Source organism: Macaca thibetana, chromosome 15, assembly GCF_024542745.1.
Source record: "Macaca thibetana thibetana isolate TM-01 chromosome 15, ASM2454274v1, whole genome shotgun sequence".
Taxonomy (NCBI): Eukaryota; Metazoa; Chordata; class Mammalia; order Primates; family Cercopithecidae; genus Macaca; species Macaca thibetana.
The window spans coordinates 66,422,939-66,440,251 of record NC_065592.1 but is presented as its reverse complement, the minus strand read 5'-3'; the positions used below and the strand labels follow the sequence as shown (position 1 = coordinate 66,440,251).

Sequence of the window (17,313 nt, the reverse complement as noted above, 5' to 3'; positions counted from 1 at the left end):
TTGTCTTATTGCTAAGTGCTTATAAAGCTATAATCATTGTTAAAAATATCTAAATATCTTCATTTTTCACATTATCAAGTTGCTGAACAATTTACAGGATTCCTCTTTTTCCTTTCTATCTTTTATTATTTTGCAAATTTCATTTATTTATTTAATTATTTTAGAGACAAGGTCTCACTCTGTTGCCCAGGCTGCGGTGGCACAATCATGGCTCACTGCAGCCTCAAACTCCTGGTTTCAAGCAATCCTCCCTTCTCAGCCTCCCGAGTAGCTAGGACTATGGGCACACAATCACACCCAGCTAATTTTTAAATTTTTAGTAGGGACAAGGTCTGGCTATATTGCCCAGGCTGGTCTAGTCTCCTAATCTCACGAGATCTCCTGCTTTGGCCTTTGAAAGTGTTGAGATTATTGGCTTGATTCATTGCACACGGTCTTCTTTTTTCATTTCTTCCTTTTTTTCTTCGTCGTTGTCGTTTTTTTTGTTTTTTGTTTTTTTTTGGCAAAAGAAAACTCAGAGTGTATTGAAAACAGTTACAAAACTTCTGTTAACTTTGACCCTCTGGTATGATATTGACCAGAGGAGTTTGAAAGAGCATACATAAAGACACTTAGCTTAGAGACAGTCCAATGGCTGGGATTGACAAGTTTTATCAAGTTGATACACCCTCATAATTTTCAAAGTTCTTCAATTTTTGGACTTTTGAAAGTATTCGACTATCACAGATTTTTTAAAAAATAGTTTTATAAATATACAAAAACTCGGAATATTGAAAACCTCTTCAGAGACCAAATTCATTATTGGGTGAAGGCAAAGGTGGTCAACACATCCATCACTCCACGGAAACTCTGTCAAGCAATACAGCACTGAAAGCGAAAAATTAGCTTTAGCTTAACTGGGATATTTCTGTTTTCCATTAAAATGTTGGGTGGAAGCTGGAAGACAACATGAAAAAGAAATGAACCATCTGCATAAAATAATAATGTTATTTAAAATAAATAAGGTAGTAAATGAGAGGCTACCAAATCAAGTCTGTGGGATGAGTTTTGTAGCTGAAATCTGACATTTTTACTTCAGGCCACAAATCCAGAGTCAGTCCTGAGACAAGGAAAGAGTTTGGGCTCTGTTCCCAGAGGACAAGGAGAAGGCAGAGAAGATGATTGCCAACTGAAAGCTAAAAAGATCACAATTTCTCAGCCTCTGTTTTTGCCCTGGGATAAACAGTGTTGAGGAGAGGAAAGTGTCCAGGTTATTTATAACTGTATGAGTGTCATGTAGAATAAGACAACTATTAAGGCCAGATTGGGGCAGCATCTAGCCTGCCAGATACTTAAGATCCCAGCCCAAAGCTTTGATGTATTTATTTCTAAGGATCTCCGTGTAGAGAATGACAGCAATCCTTACTTTAACAGGTTTTACCTAAAAAGTAAAGGACTGATGATGGGTGACGGAGTGTGTCCTGGAGGAGGAAGAAAGGAGAGAGAGACCAAGTAAGCTCTGCCTTTACTTGAAAGCTTTGTACAATCCTTTGTACAATACCCTCTCAATTTCTCCATTTTCTTCACGAATGGAGCTATCCTGGCTCATAGGGAGAAGATATATGGTGTGTTCCTTGATGGTTTAAATGACATATAAATGATAAAAAAGAGGTGCATGGGTAAAGTCACAGGGACATAAAGAATGTTCTATAAATTTCTATCAGAGGCCATGCTTTGAAATTGTTTATAGAGCCATGTGCTACATTGAAATTATTACAGCTTATAACAATGGAGTTAAGCCACTCAGGCACTGCTCTAAGGAATGTAAATTGATAAGATCTAAGCCAATATTTACCAACAGCCTTAGACATTGATATAAGATTTAACTTAGTAATTCTACAGTAGGAATGTATTTATTCCTGTAGCAAAATTTCATTGAACTTCTATTTGGTGACTTCATGCCAGGCAGTATGCTAAGGACTGGGGTCAGTGAAAAGAACTAGACAAGAATCACCTAATCAGATTAGGCACAGAGTTACATGCAATGATGTTTCACTGTATCTCTCTTTATAATATAAAAGCTTCAAAACTATCTAAATATTCATGAGCAAAGTAGATATTTAAAATTTTATGGTATAGCCAAAGTATGGCATATTATATACTCATTACAAGATGGAAGACTGGACGAAGTGGCTCATGCCTGTAATCCCAGCATGATAAGGCCCAGGCGGGTGGATCAAGTCACCTGAGGTCAGGAGTTCGAGACCAGCCTGGCCAACATGGCAAATCCCTGTCTCTACTAAAAATACAAAAATTAGCCAGCCATGGTGGCGTGCACCTGTAATACCAGCTACTGGGGAGGTTAGGGCAGGAAGAGTTGCTTGAACCAGGGAGGTGGAGGTTGCAGTGAGCCAGGATCGTGCCACTGTACTCCAGCCTGGGTGACAGGGCAAGACTCTGTCACAAAAAAAAAAAAAAAGGAAATTGAAGGATATGGTAAAATGCCATTAGATTATAAAGACAAAAAAACTTACAAAATAGCATATATCATATAAGCTCAATTTACTGCAAAAATACGTTCATAGAAACAGAACGCACTGAAATGTGGAAAAAAATACACAGAAAAACAGGCTAGCATATATACAGTCAAATATTAACAGAAGTTATCTTTTTGTGATGGGATTACAGGTGATTTTTATTTTCTTCTTCATATTTGACAGTTTGTTTTTTTAAATTCCCCACAAGTAACTATTACTTTTACTGTAAAAATTGTAAAACACATATTTTTGGGAAAACTGCTGCCTGTAGCTCCACAGAATATTATAAATACTTTCCAAAGCTGGGTTAACAATATTGAATCCTGTTATGTGTCCAACATTACACTGCAAGAAGAAAAGTTTCATATTAGTTTAGGTACTGGATGTTGCAAAACTGTAAAATGAAATGCTTAAATGTAACATTTGCAATTTAGTTGGTTACAGGCAAAACAATGTCTTTTGAAAACACAGTGAAGAAAAAAAGAGTATCTAAATATCTGTGTCTAAGGACTCCTCTAGATGTAAAATTTTATGATTGTGTGGCAAATGTGAACAAGTCCTTCCCACACACTCCAAGTTAACAAAAAGCTCTGAATGTTATGACAAGACATATGGATGTAATCCCACTACAGTAGTTTGATGATGATGCCAGATGATTCAAAAAATAATTAGCTGCCATGTTAAGAAAGTATCTCCTTATATATATATTTACATTTATCACACTCTAAAATAACACTGGAAAAAATGGCAAGCTACATTAAGAGGAGATAAGATGTCATCTTCAATTAGATTTCTCAACCATTTTTTAAAAATTTATGAAATCAGTTCCTTTTCAAACGAGAAAGTATGGTGGTCTTCGAGTTAAATAAATGAAATTCTTGCTTTATTGAGTTATTTAATCTTAATTACACGAGCATATTATTGTATTCCTCAGTAAAGTAAAATATTTTCTAATAGTTTAAGTGTCTCTTGCCATATATTTTAACCCAAGCACAGTTAAGTAGCATGTTCCTACAAGTCTCTATTTTATCACTTCTCTATAAAAAAGGTCTTGAGGCTACACCTACACCCAATGCAAAGTTAAAGCTCAAACTTCTTTGAAGCTCACAAACACCTTCCAGAGACACTGAAAAAAATCCTTTGAATAATGAAGAACAGTGCTAAAACAATGAATATGGAATAAATGAAAACTACTTTTTAAAAACACTTCAAAATGCTTTTGCCCACTAAGCAATTTCATTTCAACAGACAGACAATGATAAAGTGTCTTGAGTAATGTGTGTAAACCTAATTTGAAAGAGAGAAAAAACATCAAACAATTATGCAGGACTTGGAGCATATTTTAGTCGCTTATTAAACATTGGCATAGGTAAATAGCTGCTATTCACCATGCCTCTCGGGAAAACCTCTTGGCTATGGAGGCTTATTAGTGTTAAGCATCTGAGAGCCATGGGCTATAAAATAAAATCAATACCATAACCTTAACTGTAAAAGTCAGAAAGATACTGGAAGAGTTCTAATTTAACAAGATTACAGATGAGTTTTCAGAGGAGAACATTTGGGGAAAAGCCATGCATTTAAAAACATTTATGCTACAAGACATCGCAAGGATTTTGTTGTTACTAATGCTGTTATTATCCACGCTGGTAACGGTTAGGGTTGATTTAACTGATGTGTTACTTTAGTGGATTTACAGGAAAGTCCTATAAATGATCTGGAACTTACTTCAAATAAAATCATTAAACTGAGGTAGTAAACTAATTGCTTGAGAACAATTATGATTTGATGTGATTTAGTGTGGTAGAAAAAGAATTACAAAAATTTTAAGGTCATCAGTTCAGCAGTTCAATGCAAATATGATTACTTTGCACAATATTCTGTTTCTCTTAATGGAAAAGTAGTCAAAATTGGTATAAATTGTAGTGTTTAAGTTCAACCTAAATCTATATATTTTTTTCCTCCAACAAATGTAAATGAAGAAAAAAAGAACATTCTGTCAATGAAATTACTATGATGGCATATTTATTATCCTAATGGTTTTAGAAATCATGTGAAATTCATCAGTAACAAAACCTCTATTTAGTAATGGACCAATTACATTTGTGAGATAATGTCAATGAAACCGAATATTGTCACAGGATAATGGTCTCCCATTGCTACATCCCTAGTCATTTAGAGAAAATAAATGTTGCCGTCTGGCTGAGTCATTTGTTTTCAAAGTAGGAGACACTGATTCCATAACAAGGTTCTGTTATAATAATTCAATCTCTATCAATCATTTGTTGCACCAGAATGGTGCAGGACAGGACATGCATTTGTAAGAACTGCGAATTCCTCAGGTGTAAAGCAAAATATATGGGCCTCCAAGCACATAAGTAGCCCAATTATTGTTATTCAATGAGAGTGTTTAAAATGAACACTTAAAAAATAATTTAAGAAACAGAAAACTTTCTGAATTTTCCAAAAGATCCATGTTAATGACGGCTTTGAAAAGACTCAAGTACTGAAGATCTTCAAATTCTTTGATTCCAATAGATTCAAAATCTAAAATGTTAGAACACAAAGAAACCTTAGTATACAACTTTGTTATTTTACAGATGGGAAGACTCAAGATTTACTGAAGTTAAGTGATTTGTCTAAGACCACGCCAATATTTAGAGTTTCCTAATCACAATTACAGTGCGCTAGGCATAAGGCAAAAAGACTAGAACAGAACCAAAAGAAAACATATATTTGATAATAAATATATACTTAATTTTTATATTTTGACAAATATAGCTCATTTTAAACTGGCCATATATCACACACTTCTACTAAAGACATTCTGGAACTTAGGATTATTTATTAATATCTTATTAAATGGAAAAGTGATTTTTAACCTGATTTTAGTGCAAGGACTACATGCATGAATCTCCGAGGAGTCTATGAGCCCCTATGAAGTTATGTGCATTTAATGTATTGAAGTTTCATGCATTAAAAAATATTGTAATAGAGGTTTTATAATTAGTTTGCAAAATCATAAACATAGTATCTCAATGACTTATTTGGGACACAGTATTATATAGTAATAATGAGCATGGGTTTCTTCAGCTAGACAGACAGGGGCTCCCATTCTACCTCTGCTACTTATGATCTGCATGATCTATGTCAAGTTTGTTAAGCATTGTAATGATCAGTTTAGTAAGCTGTAAAATGGGGTTTCTATCAGGTTTAAAAGAAAAATAGATACAAACTTAGCCATGCACCTGACAGAAAGGGCTCAATAAATAAATGACAACCACAAATGGCAATAGAATCTTGTTTTCCTTGTTTCATTTACATGTGCTTTTTGAAGACAGTTTTTAAATTTACATGCTTTCTTCAATAAATAAATGATATAGAAAAAGCAGGAGAGTCACCAGTATAGTCTAAAAAGAAGGTGAAAATACAAACATAATCTAAATTTGAGTCCTGATTCAAACAAGACAACCTTTAAGATATTCTAGGGAATTTAAACATGGATCATATGTTAGATTACATTAAGAAATTAATGTTATATTTGTTAAATTGATAATAGTACTGTGATTATGTAAAAAAAAAAAAAAAAGTTCATTGTTCAAAACACTTAGATCTATTTACAAGCAAAATGCCAGATATCCGGGATTTGCTTTAAAATACTTTTAAAAACCGGGAGACAGTAAATGCGATAAGACTGGCAAAGTGTTAGTAACTGTTGAAGCTGGGTGATGGTACATTGAGGTTCACTTTACAATTGTACTTTCAATATTCTCCAGACCAAAAGACTTCTTAAAATTGTGCATTCATTTCAAACCAATTCTTCCCCACATTTATTCTTCAAAAGCATTCATATCTTCAGTTTATTTTAGTACAAAAAGTTTTAATCCTGGCACTAATAATAATAGTTGATTTATTGTGTGTGTGTGTGTGTGTGTGTGTGTGTGTGTGTGTGTGTGTAAAATTTTACCATCTCAAAATTTTGTTTTGAGAATTCTTTCAGAACCCTGAAAACTCACAAATTCATCTCTATTTTCTCATTCTAGTTCTGTTAGGTCTAACAGTGTCTTCCTTAAGCTTCCCAAGAAAAGTGTCCCTCTACCAAGACTTGTGAAGCAGTGTTTAAAATCTCCTAGGCCAATCAGAGAAATGCAAATCAAAACCACAATGAGATACCATCTCACACCAGTTAGAATGGCGATCATTAAAAAGTCAGGCAACAACAGGTGCTGGAGAGGATGTGGAGAAATAGGAACACTTTTACACTGTTGGTGGGATTGTAAACTAGTTCAACCATTATGGAAAACAGTATGGCGATTCCTCAAGGAGCTAGAACTAGATGTACCATATGACCCAGCCATCCCATTACTGGGTATATACCCAAAGGATTATAAATTATGCTGCTATAAAGACACATGCACACGTATGTTTATTGCGGCACTATTCACAATAGCAAAGACTTGGAATCAACCCAAATGTCCATCAGTGACAGATTGGATTAAGAAAATGTGGCACATATACACCATGGAATACTATGCAGCCATCAAAAAGGATGAGTTTGTGTCCTTTGTAGGGACATGGATGCAGCTGGAAACCATCATTCTTAGCAAACTATCACAAGAACAGAAAACCAAACACCGCATGTTCTCACTCATAGGTGGGAACTGAACAATGAGATCACTTGGACTCAGGAAGGGGAACATCACACACCGGGGCCTATCATGGGGAGGGGGGAGGGGGGGGGGGGGGAGGGATTGCATTGGGAGTTATACCTGATGTAAATGACGAGTTGATGGGTGCAGCACAGCAACAAGGCACAAGTATACATATGTAACAAACCTGCATGTTATGCACATGTACCCTACAACTTAAAGTATAATAATAATAAATAAATTAAAAAAAAAAAAAAAAAGAAAAGAAAAAAAAAAAAAAAAAAAAAAAATAAAAGGAAGGAGGTAGATTTATGTATATGTTATAATCACTTTGGAATGAAAATAGCATAAATTATATGAATAAAAGTAGGAAAAAAACATGGAAGGAGTATGCATTAGCAGTTAATAAAAATCATTGTGTTTAAAGATTATAAGATGTATTTTCAATGCTTAGTTTTATAATTATTTGAAAAATAATCTAAAGGCTTTAAAAAGAGCATTTGTTATTTGTATTTTTAGAAATAAAAACTTTAAATACCAAAAAAAAAAAAAAAAAAAATAAAAAAAAAAAAAAAAAAAAAAAAAAAAAAAAAATAAAATAAAATCTCCTAGGCCATTTGTAAGTTTACATACTGATTCCCTAGGCAGGCTTAGGAACAGAAAAAGAAAAAAAAATCCCTTGAACAAAGATCTAGGCTCTGCCATTCATTACTTGGGACAGGACAGCCTCTCTGATCCTTGGACTACTTAGCTGTGAAACAGGAGCTTGAATTATGTCTCACTAATGATTCTAATAATTTGTGATCTGTACCTGAAAAATCAATTGCTTATTGTATATGACATTGGAAGTCTTATAACTGAAATGACACGGGCTTTCCAAACTACGTCATAATAAGCTTAAACATGAACTCAATATGTAAAAAGATTTCAAATAAAACCTTTCCTCATGCAGAGAAACTTTGTATGGCACACTATGATATTATCTCCCACGGGTTTCCCACTTCCCTATTTTAAGCTGTGTTCCATCAAGCTAGAAACCCAGTATTAAATAGAAAGTTGTTATTTTTTTCAAACTAATTATCTATTGTGGTTTTCCTGCAAAATGCTGTATTTTCAAATCTTTAAGCCTCCAGAGCACAGAAATATGAGCACGACTTTTCCATATTAATCAGTACCAGCCCTGCTAACATGTATACAAGTTTACCCCATCCAAAATGCTATTCTTGATTAGAACATATGAAGGGGGAGCAAACATTCGCCAATTAGGAGGCAATGTGGGGAATTCTGATGAAAGCCTTCACCAACAATTTATTGTTTTCCTTTCCATTTTGAAGAAGCTCATGTTGTGATTTTTCAATCACAGCAGCGTAGCTGAAGATGCATTCCTCTTCAGGGTGGAAGCATCCTTGAAGTTTGCTTTCCAATGTCAGGGTAGTACCTGGAAATTCACTTAGAGTTCTTTACTTTCAATATTTTCCATAAAAAGAAGCTAAACAAAGAAACTTAAAAATTGGGCTTGAACATCAAATCTAAACCAGCTCTCCTTCACATTCATCCATGAAAAGCATTTGTAGCTCTCTTTTTTTCTGGTTCAAAACTTCGATATTTGAATATTTGCTATTTCATCCTTGTGATACAAACTACATGAATGTAAGGAATTGTTGGTGTTCTATTTGGTCCCCAAATGGAACTTAAAAAGTTCTTCCAGTATGATTACTAAGCTGTCTGCACTGCCATTTTCTAGGACTTCATTTAATGTTAATGATTCCCAGATAGCAGTTATTCAACCATTTATGGAAGCTGCTTATTCACTCAGCTCCCACAGCTCTAGAGAAATCTTGAGATTATATCATTTGTCAGACTGTGGTTTGGGCTAGAGCACTGTGTTCCAAAGTTTGAGCCTAGGATTAATGCTCCCTATGGATTCTTTGATAGAAATAAAAGGTTCTGAAGTCACAAACTTAATAAACATGTTCAGTCAAGAGCCACTCCTGGATGTTCACAGCACACAGTAGTATATTAAATATTCTGCACATTCATTTATGAATGAAAATAGCTGAAATTTTCATTACAAGAAAATTTTCCAAATTTAGCTGAACACTCTTTTGTATGTCGCATATCTTTTCACATTCCTAAACTCACAGTAGGAAATGTTGGGGGGCCTGGTGTGGTGGCTCACGCCTGTAATCCCATCACTTTGGGAGGTCCAGATAGGAGTTCCAGAACAGCATGGGCAACATAGTGAGACCCCAGCTCTACACAAAATGTAAAAATTAGCTGGGCATGGTGGCAAGTGCCTGTAGTCCCAGCTACTTGGGAGGCTAAGGTGGGAGGATCACTTGAACCTGGGAGGTCAAGGCTATGGTGAGCCATGATCGTGCCACTGCACTCCAGCCTGGGCAACAGAAGGAGAAAAAACAGAAATGCTGGCCTCGGATTCTGGTTCTGTCAGTATGCTATCACACTCTTATTTACTGTTATTTATTTCCTGATTGAGCACATAATGCTAAATTGCCATTTTTACTCTCTAGCCCCCAGTGTTCCCTTGGGCCCTTTGGCTTAATGCATTTGATATTTAACACTATATCCTTATAGAACTCTAGAATGTGAAAATCAAAATTTAGCACAACAGTTAAGACTACCTTACTAATGAGAATATTTTCAAAATTATCAAAAATAAATCTCTAGGACTTGGAAAGAAATTAAAACTTCAGAAAGACTTAACTGAGAAGACATTTATATAACAGAACTGGAGATTTTTATAAAAATTCCTATTTTTATTTTTTAGAACCTAAGATACCAGAACACAATGCCTAAATATAGCTTCAGAGTCCAGTTTAATTTTTCAAACTACTTTCCAAATTGTAATAATATGCCAATATACTAGGTAGTGGTAGTTTTTGCCAACATGCCACTTTATTGATTTTATGTAAAGATTTACTGCTCATCGTGCTAAAACTAAACTAGCTCTAAAGCATGGAGTCGGTCCTCTCATAATCTTATTTATTTTAGTCACCGTTTTTTTCTAAATAGTAAGTTATTTTTCCATTTGGGAGGTCAAGGGCTGGAAACTTAATTTATTTGTGTGCCCAATGCCTGCAAAAATTCCTCCAATATAACAGACATTTGACAAACCGTTCATTGAACCACATTATCTCAAATCCCATACATGTAGAAATTAATAACATTTTACTGCATAAAGTCTTTTTGAATTTATATTTTATCTAAGATTACAGGTTGTTTAAATACTCATCTGGCTGAAAAGCTGTTCAAATTTCCATTTAGAAATCCCCAGCTTCATACTGCAAATATATTTACCATATAATATTTTTTCTCACTAAATGTCTATTAAATGTTTTAGAAGTTTTACATTCAGACTTAGATAAATTAGTGACTATCAGAATGGCAGTGGCAAACTGACCTTATAAAGAACTGTTTTCAATGTTCAAGCATACTATTTATTTGTCTGTTAAATTACTGATACGGTTCAGCTGTGTCCCCACCCAAATCTCATCTTGTGTTGTAACTCCCACAATTCCCACGTGACATGGGAGGAGCCTTGTGGGAGGAGACTGATTTATGGGGGCAGATCTTTCCTGTGCTGTTCTCATGACAGTGAATGAGTCTCACAAGATCCGATGGTTTTAAAAACAGGAGTTTGCCGGGCGCAGTGGCTCAAGCCTGTAATCCCAGCACTTTGGGAGGCCGAGACGGGTGGATCACAAGGTCAGGAGATCGAGACCATCCTGGCTAACACAGTGAAACCCCGTCTCTACTAAAAAATACAAAAAACTAGCCGGGCGAGCTGGCGGGCGCCTGTGGTCCCAGCTACTCGGGAGGCTGAGGCAGGAGAATGGCGTGAACCCGGGAGGCGGAGCTTGCAGTGAGCTGAGATCAGGCCACTGCACTCCAGCCTGGGCGACAGAGCGAGACTCCGTCTCAAAAAAATAAATAAATAAAAAATAAAAACAGGAGTTCCCTGCACAAGCTCTCTCTTTGCCTGCCGCCATCCATATAAGACATGACTTGCTCTTCCTTCCACCATGATTGTGAGGCCTCCCCAGTCATGTGGAACTGTAAGTCCAGTAAACCTCTTCCTTTTGTAAATTGCCCAGTCTCAAGTATATCTTTATCAGCAGGGTGAAAATGGACTAACACACTGAGCATTGGAATACAACTGGTTTTAGTCTCATCACAGTAACTTGAATTAGAGGAAAAACTGTGACCTATCTCTTATTTTTCCTCTTATATCAAAAGTTACAAAAGAGTGCTCTAAAGAAAAATTTCAAAAAAAGTACATCAACTAGGAATCGAGTCTCTGAATTGACTCAGATGGAAAAAAATTAAGAAAGACAAGATCTTAATGGAATTTTTTATGGAGGAAGTACTAGAATAAAAGAAATGTTCAACTTGCCTGTTGATAAACTAATCTGGTTCGATTCATTAATCATTAAAATCTTAAATGAAGAAAAACAATATCCAAAAAAGAAAGTTTTTAATAGACAGAGAAGCAGTTAGAAGTTTAAGACCAGGATTTACAGAAGAGACTAAGCAAGGAGAAATATTCTGGAACATAGGAAAGAAATATAACAGTTGTTGGATACCCCTTTGCTAGTGACTCAGTATTATTTTCCTTTTCATTTCCTTCTGTACGTATAAAATAATACAAAGTAAAAATATAAATATTACATAATATAGATGCTGAAATTTAATTTTCATCACTATTCATCAGGAGAAGCAAATTATATAGCCCCCTACCAAATGTTTAACACTATTAAATTATGTTTAGTTTTAAAATATTCATGTCTATATTTGCAAAAGTATAAGTTACAATTCTCTTATAATCAGAAAGTTGTAATTTTTTGTTTTGAAGAAATGACACAAGGACATAATTAATTTATCACTGTAATATGCTAAAATAAAAATACTTTTTCATTAAGTTACTAAAATTGCATGAACATATCACTACACAAACCTAGATTTTGTATTAATATTTTGCCTGATTTAAGAACAGAATACATGTAATAATTTGGTCATATTATATCCTTTATTTTTGCCTACTCAGAATAAATCTCAATGGTTTAGGTTGGTATTTCAGATTGAAAGGGAAAGTAAAATGCCACGTATTGTCCATAATTTTGTTATCTTTGATTCTCATATTTAATAAATCAATTTTGCTAAGGGCTATGTCAAGAATAGATTTTAATGCAAATTTAACACTAACAGAATAAGGCATACCCAGGAAATAATTAATAGTAAATTTTACGCATTTCTGCCCATTTTAAACACAAGCATATTTTAATCAACCAATAAATAGCTATTGAGTATCAATTAGTGCAGGGCTTTGTAGGAGGAAATATTATAAATACAAGACATGTCAAAGCTATTACAATGATTGGAGTGGCACTCAATATGTGCTTTAGACAACTCCCTCCATCACAGGCAAGTGTGTCTAAAGAACATTAGAAGATGGACAAGAACAACCATTGGGCATTTTATTTTGCAAATTTTTAAACAGCAATTTTCTAAGAACAAAAGGACTGCATTGGGCTTAGCAAATTTATAAAGATAGTACTGTATTTCCTGCATTTCTTCATTGTAGTTGAGTCTTCTTCCCACAATGGCTTATTGTGCACATTACAAAGTCTTCAGGGTCTTCAGAATTAAAGTGACAGAGTGTGTGTGTGTGTGTGTGTGTGTAAAAAGCACACTTGAGAATGAAATATTCTTCCTTACCCTTAATATAATATGCCTTTACAGACTCTTCCAATAAGTCTAGTCATCTTGACAAAAGAAAATCACCAAGACAATACAATGATTTTACAAAGAAAAAGAATGACAGTTTCCCTTCTACTTTTCAAAAATGTTTTATAATATGATTTGAGATTGGCTTTATTCAATAGGCTTAAAGAGGAATCAATTCTTACAAAGTGACACTCTCTATAATAAAGAACACCTACACTTCTGAATAACACATCCATTCCCACACATTCACAAGGTTATTACCATTAGAATCTTTTCCAGAAGAATTTTCTGACAGGGAAACTATGGCTTTGTTTAGAATAAGCTGACAATGTCAGTAAAACAAGCAATAAAATATTAAGGGTTGAGGGTTTTGTTTTTCGTTTCATTTCTGCAACTCTGGTAAAAGTCTCTATTATATCTTGCCTTCACTAATAAGACTGGTGTTCTGCCTATCAATGGTTCATTTATACAACTATTTATTGTACTCCCACTATGCACCAAGTGTGTGTTAAGTGGTGGTTACAGTAGTAGTCAAAATAGATAAGGTCCCTGCTCTCACAGTGTAGACAGATTTAGACAACGAATCCCATAAATAGCTATATGATTACATATTATGAGTACAATGAAAGAACAGTACTGGGTGTTGACAGAGAAAACTAGAAGACAGAATTTAGATTGAAATTTCTCAATTTAAGCTGGGCTCTGAAGGATGACAAAGAGTTTGCCAGATAAAGAGTTAGAAGAGCATTCCAGAGGTCATAACTTATAGAAAGGTTGTGGGTGTTGAATTCCCAACTTTAAATAAAGCAGTGGGCTCAAGTGCAAGTAAGGGAAAGCAGAATGTCACCTGCCAAGTCTATGGTGGCAGTCACAGGCCAGGCCTGTTGGTCATACGAGAAAATTCCCATTTTTTCCTGAGAGCAGTGGGAAGTGACGAGAGGATCTGAAGTAGGGGAGTCATATGCTGTTATTTACGTTTTATAAAGATGATTTTGCCTACTGCCTGAAAAATAGATTTGGTGGGGTCTCTCATGAGGACAGTCTCAGAGACAAAATTCCCTCTGAGGGGGGTCTCACAGTCAAACTCTCTCCAGTTGAGTTTCAAATCCTTGCATAAAATGACCCTTGTCATCTCCATTATTTTCCTCCATGTGAACCGTGTCCAGCCACATGGCACACACAGCCATTCTCAAATTTGCCTCCCCACCTAACACATGGCTATGCTTTTGTCTCAGTTCCCACTGCCACCCCCTTCAGCCTCTCACTTCTTTATTAGTTAAAATCTCAAGGAGATTTAGGTGAGATTTAGGAATTGAGCTTTGATTCAGTTGTGCTAAAGGAGGTACACTTGACTCAAAGGTCAATGTCTCCATGAAGATTTTTCATTCTTCTTTAAACCCCTTGGCACTCGGGTATTAAAAATTTGAGCACCAAAAAAGGAGCACTGAATAAGAAACTGACTTTGGCCTTAACTGTTAAGGCCCAGAGTTATGTGTCTCCTAAGAGTACTCAACATAGAGTACCCCAACCCTCACCAATACATACCCAAGTCTTGGGCTGAAAACCATTATTCCTTTCTTTTCAGTTTTTTTTTTCTTTGAGACAGGGTCTCACTCTGTTACCCAGGCTAGAGTCCAGTGGTGCGATCACACTTACTCCAGCCTCTGCTTCCCAGGCTCAACTGATCCTCCCACCTCAGCCTCCTGAATAGCTGGTACTACAGGCGCACACCACTATGCCTGGCTAATGTTTTGTATTTTTTTGTAGAGATGGGGTCTTGCCACATTGCCCAGGCTAGATTTTTTTTAATGCAGAATTATATTTAAAAGACAATTTAAAAATACATGTTTATGCGGCTGACATAAGATCTTACTTGCACACATGCTTATATACCAACAAAAACAGCCGTTAGCTAATTTTTCTATTTCCATGCTTAATAATCTCCCTCTGATTGTGGGGGAAAGCATGGATATGTGTGATGAAATATACTAAATCCGACAGACTTTAAGAAGAGCTAAGTCTCAATCCTTCTGGGTCTCAATACCCATTTCTTAAAGTTATACTTATCCGCAAAGCTACCCTAGAACTGCGTCACAGTGTTATCTAGAAAGCATAGCTAGATTGACTCTGACACAGTGTATCTTACATTACACTTTTCTTTATTGTATATGGTCTACCTACTACCAAAAGGAACTGCAGGTTCCTTTAAATGACAACTTTCAGTTCCTGGCACTTGCAAACTGCTTAAAGTTTGGCTCCCTGCAACGCCCCATAGAGAGGAGCAGGCGGATCTAATTGAATCACAGTTTGTGGTTCTGCTGTACTCCAACCAACAAATGTAGACAGACCATAATCAGTCACATACATAATTGTGGGTTCTAAAATATCATTTTGTCTGAAGAAAAGCCCAATGAAACATGTAAAAATAAGATTTTGGATAAATTAACTTTGACATTTGACTAATATATCATCTCAAAAATAATTCTACAGGAATCATTTGATGAAAACAATATATAATCCATATTGGTTTAATTATGAAATTTTGACTAAACGAAACTTAAAAAACGAGCCAACATTTTACTCATCTCTCTAGAGGCATCTCCTTATTACTCACCTTGATCTCTTTCATGCCATGTTCGACTTCCAGCAGCTGGTGAATTGGGAGAGGGGTAAAAGTCTCCTGTAGGACTTGGTTCCATATTTTCATCTATGGATATAGTTTTGGGTCTTTTGCTGTTAAAATATGGCAATAGTTATATTAATGGGATTTCTGGGAAGATGTGTACATTTGAAAGTAAATGATCTGAGAAGATCCTTACTGTGAAAATTTTCAAAAGCACAAGCAATAGTATCTCAGAATACTTACATATGCCCCCACCAATATCCTATAAAGCAGATAATTATGAAATTATGACTATAAATGTGAATTTTTTCTTTTTTTGTTTGTTTGTTTTTGAGACAGGGTCTCACTCTGTTGTCCAGGCTGGAGTGCAGTTGCATGACCACAACTCACTGCAGCCTCAAGCTCCTGGGCTCAAGCGATCCTCCTACCACAGCCTCCCAAATCGTTAGAAACACATACACATGCCACCAAGCCTTGCAAATTTAAAAATTTGTTTGTAGAGAGGGAGTTGTCCAGGCTGGTCTTGAACTCCTAGGTTCAAGTGATCCTCCTGCCTGGGCCTCCCAAAGTACTGGGAATCCAGATGTGAGTCACTGTGCCCAGTGAATATTTTTTCTTTAATTAAATAAAAAAAATCTTATTCACACCTATCTGGCAAAACCTTTTAAAAAATCTTCAAAATTAGCTTTTTGCAGCAATAATAACCATAATGTTATAGGATTTCAGCATTGAAACTGACCTCAAAAATCATATTCATAAACCAATCCCCTTGTTTTTACAAATGGGGAGACACATTTGGAGAGACTCAGTGGATTGTCCAGGGCAAGTGAATGGAAGCAGTCAGACATAAGGTAAGGATGTCTGACTTCCAGAAGTGCGCTCTTTCCACTGCACTGTGCTTCCAAGCCCTTGAATCATGTATATGTATGTCTGAGTACATTTGTAGATACTCATGATTAATATTTGACTCACAATTCTCAGAGTATTAACATGATGCAGAAGATGGCAATTTCTATCCATGCTAAGCTTAGTTTCTTCCCAAAGTATCCAAAGTTAGACCTTACATTTTAAATCTAATTCTCTCGTCTATGAGTCAGCAGAAAATTTGTTTGAAAAACTTAAAATGGGGAACAAATTATATGCATAAGGAAGTAATAGAGAAATGTTTTTTAAACCTTGCTTATTCTGAAAGACAGTATCTTATATAAAGTAGTCATGAAGAAAGATCTGTGTTGACAACATACTGATTTAGCAGATAAAATTTAAAAATTACTACTCACATTTTAAATTTAGAAAAACCAAAGCATTTTTAAGACTTTGATATGTCAGAGACTATTTTAATGATAATAAACCAAATTATCTTGCTACATAATTTAACTATATGAAAATGGTTTAACAAGAACTGATATAAAATTGATCTTAGTTTATAAACATACAAATATGCCCAGTCCCTAATTAATTCAAATTCAACGAACTTTCACTACCGACAATAGTTTAGGAAAATAAATACACAGGTATGCTTTTGTTTTTAAAAAGTTCACATTGTAAAATGAGTGTTTTGCTCTAGAATTCATGTATGCTGTTATATTTAATTACACATATATTTAATGCTCTAGGAATGAGATGGGTCTCAAAGATCTAGCTCAAATTTAAAAAAAAAAAAAAAAAAACAATACATCTGTAATCTCTATTCACCCTGACTGACAATTACAATGAGATCAGTAAAAAAAAATGAGAATGTTAACAGAGAAGTCAAAAGCAAAGAGAACTCTCTCTAGCTGAC

The 17,313-nt window shown here is 35.2% G+C and overlaps 1 protein-coding gene across 16 annotated transcripts in view; it reads right to left on the bottom strand.

Annotated features, from left to right (window-relative positions):
* The window catches only part of NFIB (nuclear factor I B), a 242,657-nt gene that overhangs the window by 49,961 nt on the left and 175,383 nt on the right, over positions 1–17,313 (bottom strand). For all 16 annotated transcript variants that reach the window (XM_050759586.1, XM_050759591.1, XM_050759597.1 and 13 more), the window contains one exon: positions 15,522–15,640. In XM_050759586.1, coding sequence (XP_050615543.1) covers positions 15,522–15,640 — 119 coding nt within the window. The remainder of the gene's footprint in view (positions 1–15,521; positions 15,641–17,313) is intronic.